Source organism: Cibotium barometz, chromosome 6 (assembly GCF_041138505.1).
Source record: "Cibotium barometz isolate CiBa-2024 chromosome 6, ASM4113850v1, whole genome shotgun sequence".
Taxonomy (NCBI): domain Eukaryota; kingdom Viridiplantae; phylum Streptophyta; class Polypodiopsida; order Cyatheales; family Cibotiaceae; genus Cibotium; species Cibotium barometz.
Window position 1 is genome coordinate 43,895,848 of NC_141051.1, and position 21,972 is coordinate 43,917,819.

General features: G+C 45.3%; 1 protein-coding gene across 1 annotated transcript in view; it reads right to left on the reverse strand.

Annotated features, from left to right (window-relative positions):
• Window positions 1–2,641: 2,641 nt before the first annotated feature.
• Window positions 2,642–21,972, reverse strand: part of LOC147637784 (uncharacterized) — a 47,749-nt gene continuing 28,418 nt past the window's right edge. Inside the window, exon 2 of the mRNA XM_086799620.1 lies at window positions 2,642–3,119. Coding sequence (XP_086655746.1) covers window positions 2,952–3,119 — 168 coding nt within the window. The 3' untranslated portion in view covers window positions 2,642–2,951. The remainder of the gene's footprint in view (window positions 3,120–21,972) is intronic.

Here is a 21,972-nt window from a genome sequence, read left to right on the forward strand (position 1 = left end):
CTTTGTTTTAAATGTATTAGGAAAATTGCATAGCATCACCTTAGATGAAACGTAGCATAACATTGCGTGACCTAAATTGTATCACCCTATATGAATCTTATAGGCATAAAGCCCCCACTCGGTTATTAAATCAATTATCTCATCGTCATTAAGAAGCCATTAGTTTCCTAATTATAGCCACTAAATTTAAATCCATCTATAAATAAGTACATCTCACGCGACTAGCTATAAGTGAATAGGAAAAAGGGTTCTTCTTTGCTTATCTGTTGTTCTTTTTGTAGTCTTACGTACAATGACTATTTTTCTTATGCTAATACAATTTTGAATGTATTATTTTTAGCTCTCGGTATAAATATGTAATGAAACCCAACTATTATTTTAAGAGATCCATCGTATGATCCTTAATCTTTATTTGGTGTGCGTTCTCATTCGTCTTGAGATTAGCATTTGTAAGCTCCTCATCAATATCTCTCCTTGTGGTGTAGAAGATCTCTAGCTAACATTTCATCCAACTAAAATCCTCCCTCATATTTTTTTTGTGAATTATGGTGGATAACCAATGTATAAGTTAAAAGATTTTTTTCACTGCATCATTCTTCACAAAAATATCTTTGAAAATTTTCTTACTTTGTTATTTGTGATAATATAGTATAGGTTCAGATCCAAGGAAGGAATCATTGACATGTATTCTCTCAATATCTCAACAAATCTTTAGAATTCTACCACTTAGTTATTTATAACAAAGATAGTATTTTTGACCCAATTAAGTCAAAGGGTAGCATCACACCAAATTTTGGATCAAACTACCAACTACCCAAAAATAACAATTGGCTAGGCCGCTCCTATGGTCTAGGAAAATAAGAGTTCATCTTTTTCTTCTACTAAATTTAGTTATGATCGTATCACTTACCAAAAATAAAAAATTTCAAAAATATTAAATTAGTCCTATGCTAGGCATGGTGGTGTCAAGGATACTAGGGGTAGCTTATGGACAAAATTTGGGCAAGATCAAATCCCATAACAAGAAAACACATCTTAGAGGCACCATGTAACTAACGATCGGGCACTTGAGATACATTCACACTAAAGAATCTGCATAATCAAGGGGGATTTATCATCTATATCGACCAAAGATGGGTTCCTAAATGACAAATGAATGGAAATTGACTTCATAAAAAGAAGATTTGGCCTAGTTTGTCAATTGGCGAGAGTGATGTATAGTCATAGAAGCTCATGAGCACTACTCATGATGGGTGAAAGCATGAAAGGGTGTACGTACTATTAGCCAAAATAGTACAAAAATTCAAGAGTACTAATATCCTATGTGAAAATAATGCTTTAAAAAATTTATTTCATAAAATATTGCATCCAACAACGTAGCCTAACGTAAAAAGTACTCTAGTTTGACATCCAAAAAAAAAAATTCCCTTGGTCAAAAGGAGTACTTTTTTACACACCTGTCATGCTTTCACCCTGACGGCACTACAATATGCCCATGTGTAGGCTCAATATTTGTAAGAATTAAAGGGTAAGAAAGCTAAACTAAGATATGGACCAAGGAAAGGACAAGCATCCATGACTTTGCCATGCAAATTAAGCCGTGTCACACTATTGAGATGTAATAGTGTCACCCAATCATGATGCTCAAGCCATGTCTCTCTAGATCAATAAGTCGACGTTACACAGCTCTCGTCTCGTGTGGGTGTGTGGGTAAAAGAGGACAATTCGCACTACCTTTCCATCACCCAAGTGTGGTAGATTGGCTAGTGTAATTGCCCTTGGGATGACATGTACCCACCTGGGTTCAAGTCTCTCCGTCAATTGGTCTCTCTAGATCAATAAGTCGACGTTAAGCAGCTCTCGTCTCGTCGTCTCCATTGAGAGCTCACCCACTAAACTTGAGATCCATCAAGACCTTCCCACAATACCTTCTCAATAATACCCTACAAAACAGTCATATGTGGTTGGAAAGCCTAAACCACAACGGTGTCCCTCAACCTCCTCAAGATCGAGCACCTGGTTCAAATACATGACATGTCTCATTCAAACACACTACATGCTTTCAACAAACAATACCTCACATTCACAGATACTGATTTTTGAGGAGACAAACTCAAATAAATATGAGACCAGTTGACTTTTTTGGTTCACATCAAATTCTAGCAATGTAGAGTGATGCCTGAACTTTATGAAACAGAGTATTAAGCAAGTTTTTATTAACTTCTTTGACCATCATAAAATGATATTCAACCAGGTTCGCGATGGTGCACATGCGACACGTACCTTTGGAAAGGCACTGTTGCTTCCCCATCAATAGAGTATTCCATGAAACCAGTGACCTAGACATTTGCCCACTGCTTGTTAAATGGCGCTTAGTTATACCTAAGTGCCATGTGGTCTTGTGATTATGGAGTGTAAGTGAATATCATTGTTTGGCATTTAAGAGTAAACCAGGGGGCCATGAACTTACTTTTTCAGCACAGGCCTATAACCACTATTTTCAACTTAATTTTTCACTAGACAACTTTAAGAGAATCGACTCAACCCCTCTGGTAGGGCGTAATGCTAAAGCCTATGAAAACCTTCACCAACAAGCTGCACATCTCCATCAGACAGGGCGGAATAGAGGTCTTCAATCACATTGAATGGAATAAAGTTCTTATTAACAATTCATTGAAAGTGTGCTTAATACAGATCTAACTAGCAACAATAGAAACAGCAATTGTTGGCACACAAACAATGTCCATGCCACAGCAACAGCATCTCCGAACAATTTCTCTCAAACATGTGTTTCAAGTATGAAAGTTCAAAAGGGCGTGTCTTTTAGTATATCCTATCTACTGATGCACAAACCATGGAACAAAAAGAATTCTCTTACCTACTAGTAGCCACAATGCTCCTTTTCCTAGGCCAAGAAACTCAGAACCTTTGCACTTCCTCTGCTCCACAATCTAAGCATCTTGATCCCCAAATTGTACAAATTGCATGTCAGATGGCAGCCACTTTGTTCCTTTATTCTTGACTAGGATCCACCTCAAGACAGAATTTTCTTTGTTCAAATATTGAAGCTCTTCATTAAGCTTGGGATGCGCCATCATCGTCATCTGCATCATTTGACCCTGCACATGAAAAATGCAATACCCAAAAGCATTCAAACAGTGAAACATAGGAATAACTATTGATTAGTTGATCAACAAAGGAGGTACGTGTAACTATATTATGCATTGCAACTTGATTTTACTCCAGATTTTTTTGGGACCCATCACCCATGTCAAACAAACACAGATCCCAACACCATGTCGTTATGCAAGTTGAAAAGGGTCAGCTAGTAGGTTGGGATCCAAACGTCTCAACAGGGTTGGCAACAGCTCCTCCCTGCCAAAAACGGGGTTGGGACCTTGCCAACACCAAGTTTCAAGAACTATGGTCAACTCATGATTCTATGGCCGCCTCCTTTGCCAGCATTGTTGCTTAGGAGTGACGAGAATTTGAATTTTGCATGCTTGGCTTTAACATTTTCCAATTCTCTTAAGGAGGACAAGAAAACTAAATCAGGGATGGGTCTTCTCTTTTAACAACTCTGAGCTTTCTCGTTTTGCCGTAAGCTATTGAGGGGATCCTTGTGAAAGAATTACATTTCCTCAACAGGAAAGCAATTTTTGTGACCCCCCCCATGTGAGAGCCATTGCCACGGATTTTTTCAGATCCCTCCTCACGGGTGCCCCATTATCGTCACAAGTGGTGGACGCGCAAGAGAGGGTCTGGCGGCACATGAGAGAAGTGGTTCCCCCCGCTCTCTCGCCTTCATATTGAGTCCCTTCACAGCAGAGGAACTGGTGGAGGCATTGACGGCTCTTCCTAGGGGCAAATGCCCGGGGGCGGACGGGCTTCCAGTTTCCTTCTTTCTTCGCCACTGGGATCTCATGGAAGGCGGCCTTTGAGCAGCCTTCAATGAGATTATAAGACAAGCTTTCAGAGGGTTTGATTCACTTGATTCCTAAGGAGGGTGGTGACAGATTGGAAATCCAACAATGGAGACCCAACACCCTCCTTGAGACCGCCTACAAGATTTTGGCCAAGGCCATTAACCGGAGACTTTAGCCTTTCCTCCCTAACTTATACATGACACTCAGACAGGTTTTGTTCAGGATCGGAGCATTCTAGACAACATCTTCACTTTCTGGGAGGCGACAGCTTCAACCAAGATACGGCAACAGGACCTCATTGTGCTCCTTCTAGACTTTGAGAAAGATTATGATAGAGTTGATTAGAGCTTTCTAGAGGGCACAATGTACCGGATGGGGTTCCAAATTGTCACATGCACTCTGCACTCAATGCATGGTGACAAACTGGCTCATCATCAGCAGTGCAACATTTGTATATTATTAGAACCCAATAGGATGATATTTGTCGTACGCCGTGACCCCATTGTATATCCTCAGTCCAGGATTAGTCAGGCACGAGCTACGTAGGTCATTCCTCAGCCTTAGCAGGTCAGTCACTCAATCAAGTCCCTTAACCCACTTGGAGAGAACCATTCATGCATTTAGAGTCAGTAGAAGCCTTAGGAATTGCATCAGAAAGCACTCTGCATCTTGCATAATATGCATTCATATGCCTGTGCATCATTTAGAACATCCCAGAAGCCTTAGGGAATTTACTAGGATTTATCTGGTATTTTTTCATATTTTATGGTATTTATTTAGCATTTATTGTCATTTATAAACATAAACTTTATTAAATAAATGACCAGCCAACTTGACCAGCCCCTAGTTAGTATAAATAGGCTTGCATAGGGCTTAGACATTCATTCAATCTACAGTGAGCTAGGCACCTTCATCCTCAGCACCACGAGCATTCCCCGCCTTCAGCCTAGACTGTTCCCTGCCTTTGGAGCTTGTGTTTGTGCTTTCAGCCTTCCTTGCAGCTTAACGCAGCCCCTTCATGCAGACCATTCAGTAGCCAGCAGTTACATAGTCTCTAAAGCAGTTCAGTCCATCTGTACCCTAAACACAGCAATTCAGACCATCAACCCTCAGGCGCCTGCATACAGTACCCTGCCAGGCCCCAGGACAGCAGATTACAGTCTGCGTTTGAGCACATAACACCACCAGCAGCCATTCAGTCCCCTCCAGGCCTGCGTTTGCAGATCTACAACAGTACAGCAGTGTGTTTCAGTCTACAGTCTGCGTTTTCAGTCCAGCATCAGTTCTACAACAATATTCTGCCTTCTGTGCATCATCCATACATGCAACAGTCATCTGGTGAAGGTAACATATCATTCATAAGCATTTACAGCATAGTTACATAGCTTAGAACAGTCCACCGCAATCCTTTCTCAGCCTCAGGTGTGCAGCCCTTCCTCATGCCCTTGGGAAGAGTGCATAGGCTCGAGATCAGTTCATTGAGGTGTTTCTACAGCCATGTACAGTTCAGCCAGGCTTCCGATCCTCCGAGATCTTGCGTTTGGCTTATCTACAATCCACAGTCATTCTCTCTAAAGTAATAAAGCAAATACTATCTCGTTATCGGGATAGGGGGCCCTTCAGTGGATAATTCGGGACCCAATCTGGTGTACAGTTCTCATATATCTCTCTCTCATCTCTTTAAAGTTTGAAGTATTAAAGTGGATTGCTAAACTCACGAAACTCAGGATACAGAAGACGGTGTGAGAATTTGTGTGACAGGATCCTCCAATACGAAGACTTCCGCTGCATATTACATTGGTATCAGATTCAAATTGTCCACACACACCGTATCCTAGCATGGAGGCCTCCTTAGATGGTTAGATTGCGTTCCGGCACGACCACCGACTTCAGCATCATGTCTACAGAAGAGAGTACTCATCAGCCGGAAGACGTCTCCCCCGAAGGAGACCATGTTCTTCGGCCTATAGAAGACACCATAGCTCTTCTTAGAGCTCAGAACCAGCTGCTCATGGAGCGTCTCCAACTGTTGGAGGCTTTAGCTGCACGTCCTCCTCCGCCTCCAACAGCACCCGACTACATCTCCCTCTTCTTTCAGATAGAACAACAAAGGAGAGAGAATGAGGCCCGAGGGAAAGAAGAAAAAGCAGAAAGACGGGACTATGAGGAAGCCCAACACAGGATCGACAAAGATCGGCGACAGGTTGAACTCGCCGCTCGGGAACACCAACGTGAGCTTGATCGAGAACGTATGTTACTCGAGCACAAACAGGAAAAGGATGTCAGAATACGCAGCGGAGATGATGACAAAAGCTGGAAACACCAGAGCAAACGCAGTGCAGAAAAACAGCACAAGAGAGGGAGAGAGATAGAGGCGTGTAACTCTGCTCTATATACACAAAGAAGATCCCGAGTAATGATACAAAGTGGCAAGGGGCTGTCGGGCCATTTTATATGGCCCCCAAACAGCAGTCGGCATGTTCATAGGCAACCGACAGGACCAAATACTCCACGACCTACAGACGTGTACAGTCGGCCAGCAGCAGGGGTGTCGGCCAGCATCAAGAAGGTCCTCGACCTGTGCAAGACAGTCGGCCACCTCCAGCATATACAGAGATGCAGTCGGCCAAGATCAAGGTCCTCCTGCCACCACAAGACTGCCACCCAAGCCACAAAAAAAATAGGAAAAATATGGGGAGTGAGGAAAAATGAGAACAACACCTACAAGGGCGGGCACACCCACAATAGAGGCCCTGGTGTCTCAATAAAGATAGGAGATGACTTATAACACCCCCTCTCAGCTCCTGGCTGTGAAACCAACCACATGGAGCTAGGGTGCCGCCTGAGCAAATCCTGAGATAGCAACTTCGTGAAGAGGTCCACCGTACTGTCCTCCGTCGAGCAGAACTCTAGCAAGATGTCATCAGCAACGATCTGTTCACGAACAAAGTGCCTCTAGATGACCGTGGGTTCCTCCAGTGGAAGCCCAATCTTGCCATGTAACCTCTGCAACCTCACCACCTCACAAGCAGCACCACAAGCAGTCCGGTACTCTGCCTCTGTCGACGACAAGGCAAAAGATGACTGCCTCTTATTGCTCCATAAAACTGCTCCTGAGCCTGAAGTAGATCTCCTCGTGTCTGGATCTCCTCCCCAATCTGAGTCACTCCAACCGTGGAGTTGAACTCCATCCATCAATCCCCCTCCTGTGTAAAAGAGTCCATGATCCTTCGCATGCTGTAGAAACCGCAAGATACGCAATCTTGCCTCCCAACGTGTCATCTGCAACCATGAGCTCAACAGCCTCATCAGGAAGCTCACGTCCAATCTGGTGTCCATCAACCAAATCAATGAACCATTTTGCTTCTTCCGAGTCAAAGAGGCATCACACTGCTCACAAGAATCAACACCTGTTATTACGGTGGAAAGCCAAGTCCTGGAAACCTGCTGAAGACCACGCAAGGCCTTCTGAAACCTGTCAACCACCCCCTCTGAATCCGGGACCACTAAGCCTGGAGATTGTGCAACAACCACCTCCTTCTGCAAGTAATCAACTACCACCTGCCTGGCTTTCCGAGAGGTCCCCATGGAAAGAACATCCTCATCTACAGGAGTTTCTTTGTCCCGAATGCTACGAGACATCAGAGCATAGGTCACCTTTAAAGTTTCCTCTGACTGACGAACACAAGAACCACCAACATCAGTACGGGAAAGTTCCTGCCAAAACTGCTGCCATCAACAACTGGCAAGCTATCCACCATCTGGTCTGGGAAAGCCTGCACCTGTAGTGTATCCACACTTAAGTGGCCACTACCAGATTGCCACTCATCACAAAACTGAGGACCTGGGAGAGAGAGAGTGCTGAAAGCTTGTAAACTCCATTCTCCACTCCACCTTCCCACACTACCTGGCCTGTTGCTTTGTCCCGGAGAGCAACAAAATGCTCATCAAACTCCACCTGTACGCCAGTCTTGCAAACCTGATGCACTGACAACAAATGAAAACCAAGTGATGAAACATACAACACCTGGGAGGAATGCTTCCTCCCTCTACCATTGGGAACTATCTCCAACCTGCCCTCACTGTGAACTGGGATAGTGGATGTATCCCCAGTAAGAATGTGACCAGAATACCTACAGAGATCCTATAAAGCCGAGCACGAAGGAGTCATGTGCCTGGAAGCACCGCTGTCTAGAATCCACACCTGAGTATCCGTTGTAGAGAGTCCTCCAACCTCCTCCCTACTTGAAGAAAATGAAACATCGGTGTCCATCACCTCCAAGTGCACAAAAGCCGGAGTCTTCATGATTGCTGTTGAGGAATCTTCACCCTTCTCGGTCTTCCGCTTGGGACACTACCTCCAATAGTGGCCTTTCTCGCCACAATCATTACAGGTCCTCTCTGCCTTTAGATTCTCGTGGTCAGCATCGAACTTCTTCTCAGAAGACTTCTCCGATGAAGCCTTCCCTTTGCTCGTCTTACGGCCTTTCGACCGTTGGCCAGTTAAGGCCTCCGAACCTCCGCCCTGTGGAGGGTTCGTGAATCGTTCCTCCTGGTCCAAGACCATACATGGGCACAAGCTCCTCCCACGTGATGGTACTGATCCTGCCACTGGTAATCAAAGACGAGTAAAATGCTGAGTACTGAGAGGGCAAATGCGACAGCAACGTTATGGCCACGTCCTCTGACGATATCTCCTTCCCAACCTGGAGAACTTCTTGCTGAAGAGCCAGCAGCTTGTTAATATGCTCCCGCATCGTCGACAACTTTGCAGGGCTCATAACCCGCATCTGTACTTCCAAGGAAATCCTCTTCATGGGCAATACCCTATTATAAAGAGAAGCCAAATGCTACCATATACCTCTGGCCAGCGTCATATGCTTTACATGATTGATTACCTGCGGTGTGCAATTGAGGAAGATAAATGAACGGACCCTGGCGTTGACACGATCCGACAACTGTGTCTATGCCTCCCGGTCCTTACGAATCGACGATAACTCGCCTTCCTATACTTCCAGCCGTGGAACCCCAACAACAATGAAATCAGCAAGAACAGATTCCATCATAACCTTCCATATGCCGTAGTTGTTCCCGTCCAACTGACGGTCCACCGAGAACGTGGGGAGTGTAGGGATCTTCACAGCCTCTCAGCCATCTCTAACAAATCTGCCATTGCGGGGATGTAATCTGAAAAAGGGTGGGTGGGTGGGAACAAAGAAGAACTTACAACTGCAAGTGGCTATCCAGCAAATCAGCCCGCCGTCCTCTTGCTTCTCCTCTTCCCGAACAGTCCACCAATCAGCAACACAACAATCCCCCTCTTGCTCACACAAATCCCAAGAACTATCAAGAGCCTAGGGCTCTGATACCATGTCAGAATACGCAGCGGAGATGATGACAAAAACTGGAAACACCAGAGCAAACGCAGTGCAGAAAAATAGCACAAGAGAGGGAGAGAGATAGAGGCGTGTAACTCTGCTCTATATACACAAAAAGATCCCGAATAATGATACAAAGTGGCAAGGGGCTGTGGGGCCATTTTATATGGCCCCCAAACAGCAGTCCCTGTTCATAGGCAGCCGACAGGACCAAATACTCCACGACTTGCTGACGTGTACAATCGGCCAATAGCAGGGGTGTCGGCCAGCATCAAGAAGGTCCACGACCTGTGCAAGACAGTCGGCCACCTCCAGCATATACACAGATGCAGTCGGCCAAGATCAAGGTCCTCCTGCCACCACAGGACTGCCACCCAAGCCACAGAAAAAATAGGAAAAATGGGGGAAAAATACGGGGAGTGAGGAAAAATGAGAACAACACCTACAAGGGCGGGCACACCCACAACAGAGGCCCTGGTGTCTCAGTAAAGACAGGAGATGACTTCTAACAAAGGAGGCCATACACTTGAGGTATCAGCAGCTCTCCTCAGTATCCCCAGCCATAGGTGTCACCAGCCCGCAATCCGCAGCAGCATCAACCACCATCATTCGCAGTCAACCAAACTTCAGTAAGTATGATGGTAAGTGTGATCATTCAGCAGTTAATCAATTTATTCATCAGTTTAATGCTCATTTTCCATTAGCTAGGATCACAGACCCCCCAAGAGCTCTCCTCAGTATCCCCAGCCATAGGTGTCACCAGCCCGCAATCCGCAGCAGCATCAACCACCATCATTCGCAGTCAACCAAACTTCAGTAAGTATGATGGTAAGTGTGATCATTCAGCAGTTAATCAATTTATTCATCAGTTTAATGCTCATTTTCCATTAGCTAGGATCACAGACCCCCCAAGATAAAGTCCACTTAGCGGCTCCCCATATCACTGGTGAGGCAGTCACTTGGTGGCAGCATTGGTCTAGTATTCATACAGACCAGGCCACAGGTGTCACAGCCTTTGACTGGGACATCTTTGTCCATGACCTAAAGACCAGATTTCTCCCACCCCAGTACATGACCGGTCTGGCAGATGAGTTCTATGGACTCAGACAGAACGGATCCCCAGTGCTTCAGTTTTCTAGTAAGGTTATTGCTTTAGCACAGCAGTTAGGGTTATCTGCGCAGGCTAAGATGGTGCAATTCATTCGTAGATTGGACTCTAACATTCGGTTCACAGTTCGTAACTTTGAACCCAGTACATATGACCGGGCTCTGACTCTCGCTCAGAATGAAGAACTCAAGATGAACAGGGGCAAGCCCAAGCAGTCATCACAGTCCAGTACCAAACCCCAACAGGGGAAGGGTAATTCGTCTTCTAAAGACACTATGACAGACAACAGTCCTAGCTCTAGTTCAGGGGGTAAGAAATCCAAGCCTAACAAAACCCCTGAGGAAAAGGCTCACGCCGGCATCACTGGAGGCTATCTTCCTCCATGTTTTTTCTGTCATACCATTGGGCATGGTAAGAAAGATTGTCCAAAAAGGCAAGCGGAGCAAGCCTCCAAAGAGCCTTCTGCCACAGTTGCCGCAGTATCCCCCGCTCCTCCAGACCCGCCTGCTACCACCAATGCGGTTCAGATCTTACCTTCTATGCATTCCATGCCATCCGTGGTACTTGATGCTAAGCAGGAGGGTGAGGCAACAACCACACAGAAAAGCCTGATCCGAGCTTATGACTCTGCCAAGGGCCGACAGTTCATAATCCTTTTTGACATGGGCAGTTCTGAGGACGTCATCTCTCTCCAATTGGCTACCACCATGAGCTGTACCTTAGTGCCCTATCATTTGGAGGTAGACGGGTTTACACCTGGTCTCCGCACCCACATCTCTCAACAAGCACAACAATTTTCTTTTCAAGTTCAAAAGGCCTCATTCCAGCGAGATTTCATTCTCTCTCCTATTTTGGGATGTGACATGATCTTAGGAATCCAGTGGTTTCATCAGTATGAACCTATTCCCAATTGGGGGCAGGATATCTTTATCATCTCTAAAGGTTTTCCTGAGCCTGTCATGATTCGGGGGGATAGAAGCATTCTTGGCATTCCTATGATTTCTCACTCCAGGCCCGACGAGCTATGTGCAAGGGAGCAGAAGGAGCATTGATTTATACTCAAACAGCTTCTATCTCATCGATAACCGTTGTCTCATCATCTTCAGTCCCTCAGTTGGCAGATCTCCTTTCTCATTCAGACATTTTTAAGGATGATCTCCCACCCAGTATCCTACAGTTAGCAGAACCTCCTAGCAAGTTTCCCTCGTCTTTCCAAGACTTTCAAGGGCAAGCTAAAACAGCAAACAGTCAGTTCTTAAACATTTGAAAACTGTTCCTTGTGGACACATTTTCACAGTCACCACAGACCACCAAGCACTTCAGTGGCTCCCGACGATGCCAAGTGCCCAATGAAGTGATCAGCACACTAGACAGGATCAGCTCTTCCACCAAGTTGGAGGAATGATCAAGTACATCCCTGGTCAGTATAACCCAGTAGAGCAGATGTTCTTAGTAGAAAGACCAACATCCAGGAGTCTACCATTCTCAACATCCCTAGAAAAGACTTAAATAGCATAAAAGATCAGTATGTCGATTCTGTTAAAAGTAGTATCTCATGTGGAAACAAGTAGTAACAAAGGGCATAAGTTATTATTTAATTTATGCTACATGAGTCGGCCATTTCCATTGTGAGGGTATAAATACCCATGCCCACCCATTGTAATTATCATCTATTCATTGCTAAAGTTCAAGCTGTTCGTCAACTTTTCTCTCTCTCTCTCTCTGCGTCAACTTCTCTCTCTCGCTCACTGCGTGTGTTAAGCTTCCGCTGCACCAATTCTGACATGGTATCAGAGCTGAGCTCTTGATCCTCGGCTGTACGCAAGGAGCAGAAGGAGAAGGAAGGCAAAGGGCTGCGTTTTCTCAGCTGGAAAGCTCGTGACCTTGGCACGGAAGAGAAGAGCGCAGAGCAAGCGCACAGGCTGTGCAGGAGGCAGAACGTGACGGGTGCTCTTCGCGAGGAGGACAGAGCGCCAGGACCACCAGTTCGCGTGGAGCGTGGAGTCGGCTCAACGGGAGCGCCAGCTCGAGTCAAGCGCTAGGCTCTTGCAAAAGAAGAGGGCAGCTCGCGTGTAGCATTTTTTTTGTTTCTGCTGAGTATGGCCAGGCTGGTGCACGGCTGTAAAGAGCACTTTGATGGAAAGAGTACGATAAGGAGGGCGCTGGAGGAGAGGCTAAGAGAGCGAGCTATGCGCATTCGGGCATGCTCTCTGTGTGGCCTGGCAGAGAAGCTCACGAGAACAGCAGAGCAGGAGCTTGTGCGCCGGCAGGACAAGGCTACTGGCGCTTGGGAATGCCACCCTTTCAATCGCTATGGTAGCAATGTGCTTAGCTGGATCGGCAATGAGGCCCTTACTTCTGCTTATGCATTAGCTTCCCTAAGGTGCTCTAATCCCAAGAAGTCATTCATCGAGCTTCCATCGCTCACCTCCGAGGTCATCAAACAAGACAACAAGCTTGATGGAATGGATTTTGCGCATAGGGATTTGATCCTAGAGTCATATCCAATGAACGCAAAGATCATCCATTATGAGCTATTGGCTATGAACCACACAACATTCATCATGTTATCCAGTCTACAGGTGGCTGCTTTGATCTTTAGAAAGCTTCTTCAGGAACATGATATAGTCTCCAAAGAAGATGATGAGACAATATTAATGTCCCAAGGTAAAGTGTATGCATCCAACTCAGTGGAAGATTCGGAGCAAACATTCCAAGCTAGAGGAAGACAGAAGGCAGACAATCGTGACAGTGATACTAGAAAGGAATTGGAATTCCATAATCGAGCTTATGTGGTCCAAGCCACATTGGCTAAGGATTCTGCATTCTAGTTGTATAATAGTTCCACCACATGCTTCAGCCAGAGAGAGGCACGTGAGTGGAAGAGAGGGCTATTCTGAGCTCTCAAATAGGTGTATTGGAACCGTGTGACGGAGTTCAATGCACATGCATCTGGCGAGAAGAATGGCTTGACAACACTATGGACGTGCTTTTGTTTACAGTTCATTGTGGTAACATTATGGACGGGATGAGTTCCTAGTTCATTGTCAGAGAATTTTGGGCGTCATGTGTCGATAGTTCAATGTTCAGGAGATCTTTTGGACGTGTGTGTTCTCAGTTCAACGAATGGAGGATCATGGATGTGGAGTTGTCTGCAATTCATTATTCTATGTGGCAGCTGAAGCTCAAGATGGCATTCCTTGAGGAGACAGGTTGTTTGGTGCATTTTCCTAGGTGTACTTGGTATCCGGCCAGTACTGAGGTGTCCATGGTTGCATCTACATCGACTTGGTTTCCTCATCTATGCCCACTATGAGCTACAGAGAGGGTGTTAAAAGTAGTATCTCATGTGGAAACGAGTAGTAACAAAGGGCATAAGTTATTATTTAATTTATGCTACATGAGTCGGCCATTTCCATTGTGAGGGTATAAATACCCATGCCCACCCATTGTAATTATCATCTATTCATTGCTAAAGTTCAAGCTGTTCGTCAACTTTTCTCTCTCTCTCTCTCTCTGCGTCAACTTCTCTCTCTCGCTCAATGCGTGTGTTAAGCTTCCGCTGCACCAATTCTGACAGATTCCGCAAAGTTTGGTACTCAACCCAGTTTGGCCCTCAATTTTGAGCCTGGCCATTATTCAATTCACAAACAGGCAAGTAAGTTTAGACGAGATATCCACTTCCAGGAAGGGGATTGGGTCTCTCAGCGCATCATGAAAGATATTGAAACAAGTGAACAAACGTTGTCCCAAGCTTTCATTCCATAGTTTTGGACCTTTCCTTATAGTCAAGAAGTTAAGTGATGTCTCCATGAAGTTAAAGTTGCCTACCAGTTGGACAATGCATTATGTTTTCCATGTTTCTTGGCTAAAACCATATGTTGGTCCAAAAGTGTTTGATGTTTCAGATGAACAGCAGCCAGACGTGGTAGACGAAGTAGAAGTCATTGAGCCCGAGCAGATCCTTCTTCATCGTTGGAAGCATGGTTCCGATCGAAGGATACATCAGTTCTATACGAAATTCCAAGATCGAGGTACCCACGAAGCCGTATGGCTAGACGAGGAGTTCTTTCAAGAGTACCCCTAGTTGTTGGCGGACTACTTGGAAGCCATGAACCTACTGCCAAGCTAAGCAGGAGGGAATGTCACATGCACTCTGCACTCAGTGCATGGTGACAAACTGGCTCATCATCAGCAGTGCAACATTTGTATATTATTAGAACCCAGTAGGATGATATTTGTCATACGTCGTGATCCCATTGTATATCCTCAGCCCAGGATAAGTCAGGCACGAGCTACGTAGGTCATTCCTCAGCCTTAGCAGGTCAGTCACTCAATCAAGTCCCTTAACCCACTTGGAGAGAATCATTCATGCATTTAGAGTCAGTAGAAGCCTTAGGATTTGCATCAGAAAGCATTCTGCATCCTGCATAATATGCATTCATATGCATGTGCATCATTTAGAACATCCCAGAAGCCTTAGGGAATTTACTAGGATTTATCTGGTATTTTTTCCATATTTTATGGTATTTATTTAGCATTTATTGTCATTTATAAACATAAACTTTATTAAATAAATGACCAACCAACTTGACCAGGCCCTAGTTAGTATAAATAGGCTTGCATAGGGCTTAGACATTCATTCAGTCTACAATGAGCTAGGCGCCTTCATCCTCAGCACCACGAGCATTCCCCACCTTCAGCCTAGACTATTCCCTGCCTTTGGAGCTTGTGTTTGTGCTTTCAGCCTTCCTTGCAGCTTAACGCAGCCCCTTCATGCAGTCCATTCAGTAGCCAGCAGTTACACAGTCTCTAACGCAGCAGTTCAGTCCATCTGTACCCTAAACACAGCAATTCAGACCATCAGCCCTAGGCGCCTGCTGTCAAAACCCCACGGATCTCCTCGTGATCGTTCTCGGTACGAGACTCGAAACCTGCAAACAAACGAACAAACAAACAAGGGAGTGCAGGCCTGACTCACCTCCCAACCATGACAGCCGTGGGCTTGGCTGTCCCCACCGAGCCACGAGCTGAGCTAACTAGGATGACGTACCGACCAATCTCCTCCTCGCGACGTCCCATACCACCACGAAGCTGCCTCGCGGGCCTCGAGATTGCTGCTGGCCTCAGCTGCGTAAAGCAGGTGCACGTCTGCACTAGATCCAAGCTCCAAGACCATAGAGCTCTCACAAACTCGCGAGACTCTCTATATCCCAATAACTAACCTTGGCCACCCTTTTATAGGCTCTTGGCCGGTCATCGCGCGTCCACACTTGGACGCCCGCCCGTCCATACTTGGGTGCCCGCCCGTTAGTATATCCCTAACTCAGCTCGTCAATCAGCCTGCCTAGTTCCAAGCTTCCCCAAGCCTCGAAACTAGTCTTGCGTGCGTGTAGCACACGGTAGATACACACTGTGCACATGACATACTCCCCTTCCTCTAAGAGCTCACTATAAAAAGCCAGGGTAATCTCTCTGAAGAGTAGTCAATGTCTCCCATGTAGCGCCCTCCTCAACACGATCCTTCCACTTGATCTTGTATTCCGTGATAAGCGTATTACGCAATCTTCTTTCACAAAAAATTACGTGCTGCATCATGCTGAAGTCCTGAGAATCCTACTGTAACAGGTGATCGAGGTTGAAAACCATACATAAGCATGAAAGGACTAAAACCTGTACTCGTATGCTTAGTACTGTTATATGCAAATTCTAACATAGGAAGATAATCCTCCCATGAACTCTGTCTTTTGGATACATATGCTCGAAGCATATCCTCCAAAATCTGATTCACTCTTTCAGTCTGGCCATCAGATTGAGGATGATCAGAGGAACTCAAATTCAAAGTTGTTTCCAACTTCTCAAAAACAAGTTTCCAAAAATCACTCGTAAACTTAGAGTCCCTATCACTGACTATGTCCTGCGGTAACCCGTACAGTCTAAACAATTGCTCGATAAACTGTCGTGCTAATTGCGTAGCTGTAATAGTCATCCGGGTCGGTAAAAATCTAGCCATTTTTGTCAAGCGATCTACCACAACCCAAATAGAATCGTGGCCTTGATGTGTTCTTGGCAATCCGGTAATAAAATCCATGGAAATACTTTCCCATTTATTACCTGGGATTTGCAAAGGATGCAACAACCCAGCCTGTCTAAAGCGTTCAGCTTTATTTGGCTGACAAATTTGACACTTGAGAACATAATCTTCTACATACCTTTTCATCTTTGGCCAATAAAAAGTGTGTTTCACTGACGATAGTGTCCTGTGTACCCCAGGGTGTCCAGCAAAAGGGGCGTCGTGACACTCCTTAAGAATCTTGAACCTAATGTCCGGGATCTGTGGTACACAAATTTTGTCATTACGGAACAGGAAACCATTCCGAATCATCCACTGGCCTCCTGCAACCTGAATGGTAAACTGCTCAGTCATCGAGTCTTGGTCAATCAATGAGCTCCCGTCCTGGATCTTCTGCCAAAATGGACCAAAATAACTATCAGTCCTCCAAAGCCCTCTCAATGACTGAAATAAGTCAGTAGAAATCTCGGTGAACGACAAAGTATTCACCTCTCTAATTCAACTAAGCGCATCTGCAATACTATTCATGGACCCTTTCCGATAACGGATCTCAAAATCAAAATCTTGCATTAACTCCGCCCAACAAGCTTTCCTTCCTCTCAAATCATCCGCATCACACACATACTTGATTGGCTGATGATCAGTCAATACCACAAACTTGGAGCCATATAAATAATGTCTCCAAACCTTGAGAGCATGAATCACAGCATAAAGCTCCTTCTCAAGGATTGGCCAACGAGATTGAGTATCGTCTAGCTTTTTACTTTCAAAAGCAACCGGTCTACCATCTTGAAATAAAGCAGCCCCGATAGCATAGTCACTGGCATCAGTTTCAAGAACATAAGGCCGACTAAGATAGGTGCTTCCTTGACTTTATCTTTCAAAAGTCTGAAGGCCATATCCAAATCGTTATTCCAAGTGATAGACTGATTTGACTTACGTCCACGACCTTTCAATAAGTCGGTCATCGGTAGTGTGAGCTGAGAGTATTGCTGCACAGATTTCCAAAGAAAAACTACAAAACCGAGAAAAGAACGAAGTTGTTTCACTGTTCGCGATATAGGCCAGTCCAGAACCTTCTAAACTCGGTCATAGTCAATGCTCAATCCATCTCGAGTAATCTTGTGCCCCAAGTAAATGATGTCAGTCATAAAGAACTCACATTTACTTAACTTAGCATATAGTCGATTCTGTCTTAAAATAGATAAGACAATCGTGAGGTGTCTGACATGATCCTCAAGAGTACGACTATATATCAAAATATCATCCAGGAACACCACCACAAATTTTCCCAAATGTTTACGAAAAAGATCGTTCATCATGTGCTGGAAAGTGGCTGGAGCATTGGTTAACCCAAAAGGTAATACGAGAAACTCGTCATGGCCATACCTAGTCCGAAAGGCGGTTCTTTCGACATGCCTTTCATGAATACGTATCTGGTGATAGCCAGTACGTAAATCTATCTTCGTGAAATATTTCGCTCCTGCTAACCGGTCAATCAGGTCATCTGATCTTGGGAGAGGATAACGGTTCTTAATGGTCAGCTTGTTCAATCTCTTGTAATCTATACACATTCTCCAAGTATTGTCCTTCTTTCTCCTAAGCAACACAGGTGCACCCCAAGTTGATTTACTTGGACGGATCTGGCCCATCCTTAAATAATCTTCGAGTTGTTTAGCCAACTCATCTTCCTCGGCTTGGCTCATCCTGTAAGATGGAATACTGACAGGATGAGCACCAGGGATCAAGTCAATACGATGATCTACTGCCCGTTCAAGTGGTAAACCCGATGGCAGTTCCTTAGGAAATACGTCTTGAAACGAATCAAGTATCTTCTGTAATTCTTTGCTTTCAAACACACTTAATTCATTTACATCCAGGGAAGGGATGAGAAAGGAAGAAAGTGGAATCAATACACAATGGAAAGCGGTATACAAAGAAGAATCCATTATATTTCCAAATCAATTGTATTTACAAGAGGTCCCTGAGAGGGATGAATACAATCACCTAAAATACTATACTTGGTGTCTCTATGCTGAAAAGAAAAAATATGACTAGATCTATCTAGACTTGAAGAGTCTTAAACCACTCAATCCCTAATAACAAGTCTACATTTTCTAGCACCGGACTTCTCGTCCGCCGTTTGGACATAAGAGAGGGATCTACAATGGGAGCTCCTCAGCAGCCTCACCTTCTGGTTCACCTAGAGAGCCCGGTGTTTCAGGGCCTTTGAGGGGAGACTGGAGCCACCAGCAAAGACTGTTCGGGGGATTTGGCAGGAGCTGATCCACACCCTGCGCGGACAGTATGACTGCATCCGGGGCGACTCGGATGCGGCGATCTTGCGGCGCCAGGCCTTCCACACCACTTGGTGCAGCAACCCCTTCTATACACTACACGCGGGAGCCCCCCCGCTGGCATTACAGGCCACCTGTTTGGCTTTTCCCCCCTCCTATTGTATAATATAGCTCTCAGTTTTTTGTACTGATCTTTGTACCCTTTTTGCACCTAGGGAGAGTCTCCCTAGCTGCCTTGACTGGATCTCTGCTCTGCCTTCTGATGAGCAAGAGAGGTTTTTTGTAGCCCAGTGGGCGGTTTTTTAACTAATGAAAGGATCTTTTCTCGGGAAAAAAAAAGTCTACATTTTCTAGATGCATTACATAGCATTCCAGAGTATCTTTGTAGTCCTGAATCTGGATTGGAAGCATCTCCACCTTTCGATCCCAAACTTGCCTTCCCGCAGATAGCGTACCTCATAGGTATGATCGCTGGGTGTCGTATCAAGACTCAATTTCTGCACAAGTTTGTAGTTAACAAAGTTGTGTGAGCTACCATGGTCTAGAAGAATGTGAATCTTATGGCCATTCACTTCTCCATAAACTCGGAGAAGATCATGCAAGCCAAATACTTTAGAATTGAACAGACACTCAGAACAAGTACTAGGGCGAGAAAGTACAGTAATTGACGTACCTGTCAAAGACAACTGGTTAGCTGCCTTTGACTTGGGTCCTGCGTTTGTCTTTGCACCCTTTTGCTTTGGGCACTCATTACGCATGTGTCCTTTTTCTTCGCAGATAAAACAACGACCTTCCTTCTTGAGCTTTAAAGCCCTAAGGAGTCGTTTCTTCTTCGCTGGTGTCGAACTGGAATTCTTCGAAGGTTGGTCCGAAGACTTGCCTTCAGTCGTGTTAGCCATAGGTGCGGAGAACTTTCTTTTATGCTTGTTCCCCTACTCGGTAACAAGTTTCGACTTGGAAGAGACCATTGTATCATCATAGATACGAGCTGAATGAATGGCCTCGTCCAATGTTTTGCATTTGTTATTTTTTACCTGTAAACGGTATGAGTCTAGTAAACCAGCTACGAAAAACCCCAAAAGAGTAGTAGGATCCATCTTTGTAGCTTTCATCTGCAAGTCCCTAAACTTCTAGAGGTAGACCTCATAAGTGAGGTGCTACGAGGTCATGGTCAACGCTAAAAACCGGGCAACAACATCATAATCATCCTCTTTCTTGAGGAATTCTTTTTTGAAGACGTCTTCGAATTGTGCCCACGTCATTGGCTTAGGGTTACAGCAACCTCAAGCAAGAGTATTCTTGCACTACATTCTTTGTAATGTCCAAAAATGCTCTATGTGTCTACATATGTGTCAAATCTCAACTCTATAACCCTGACACATGCTTCTATCAAAATACGCAACGGAGATGATAACCAAATCTGAGACCACAAGAGCAAGTAGAGTGCAGAAAATAGACAACACAAGAGAAGGAGAGAGATATGCGTGTAACTCTGCTCTATATACACAAGATCCCGAAGTGATACAAGATGATATGACAAGTGGCTGTGGGAGTCCATTATATATGGACCCCAGGCAGCAGTCGGCCTGCTCCAGAGGCAACCAACAGGTACAATATCTCCACGACTCGCCACATAGACCAGTTGGCCAGCAAACATGAGTCGACCAGCTCTGGACTGCAGTCGGGTACAGTCGGCCAGAAGATGTGTGCACCTGCCAGCTCAGGACTGCCCCCCCAAGCCACAGAAAAATGGGAAAAATGGGAAAAAATACGGGGAGTGAGGAAAAATGAGAAAACACCTACAAAGGGCGGGCACACCCACAACAAAGGCCCTGGTGTCTGGTAAAGAGAGGAGATGACTTCTAACACCCCCTCTCAGCTCCTAGCTGTGAAACCAACCCTAGGGAGCTGGAGTGCCACTTGAGCATAGCCTAATGTCATGTGCATGATCAATGCCATGGACAATCTTCAGACGCTGATCTAAAAGAGGCAACCAGATAAAGACTATGAGCCAGATAAAGACTTTGAAGAACCAGAAGTGGAGCAAGGAGTGCTGTTTGGTGGTATTGGATTTGGAGCATGGCATGGAAGACTTGGAAGAGGCTGTCGGCTGCAAGACAAGGGGCTGTCGGCTGACAAAGTGGAGTCGGCTGTACCTGATGAAGGCGGCTGCAAGCGCTCAGCATTTAATGGAGAATTATACCAATCGGCTGGTCCGACAGCAGTCGGACCAGCATTTAATGGAGAATTATACCAGTCGGCTGGTCCGACAGCAGGCGGCTGCAAGCGCTCAGCATTTAATGGAGAATTATACCAGTCGGCTGGTCCGACAACAGTCGGCCAGCTCCTCCAATTATTCAAGAGACTATAAATAGCATAAGATGCTCATTGTGTTGGTCATTCATTCCCTTATGGAATGGGTCCTAGTTTAGGACAGAATTTTGGGTGTTATCACCTTTTCTTCAAGGCAGCCTATGGCTGTAGACAAGTACCTTTTTGTACTATAGCAATATACTGAATTTCCAGCATCTCTCTCTCTCTCTCTCTCTACTCTCTCTCTATATCTGCGTTTTTGCATCAGCATGTTGCCAGGAGTGTTTAGGGCTGAAAGAAGACTCCCAGAGCTTCCGCATGTTACATTGGTATCAGAGCATCAGGCTCAGCAAAGCTAAACACTGAATCAGTCCCATATGATGGTGTACAGGTCCAAGGTACAGGAAAGTACACGGACACGAAGCCCAAGGCAAGGAGCACAGAACCGGGAAGAACTCCCAGGAGGTTTGTTGGTGGTGTTCCACAAAGCCAAAGGGGATGGCAGTCCTGTGAGCCAGATAGGTTCTCGGGCAACGGTCCCAAGGGAAGTTTAGCCGACAGCCCCTTGTCTTGCAGCCGACAGCCTCTTCCAAGTCTTCCATGCCATGCTCCAAATCCAATACCACCAAACAGCACTCCTTGCTCCACTTCTGGTTTTTCAAAGTCTTTATCTGGCTCATAGTCTTTATTTGGTTGCCTCTTCTGGATCAGCGTCTGAAGATTGTCCATGGCATTGATCATGCACATGACATCCCCCTCTGCTAAACTTGATGACGGGCTTCCAACCTGTTCTTGGATGACTGTCATCATCCCATACTTTTTCTTGAAGTCTCTCTGTCATCCATCCATCCCTGGCAACCCTTTTCTCTAAAAGCCC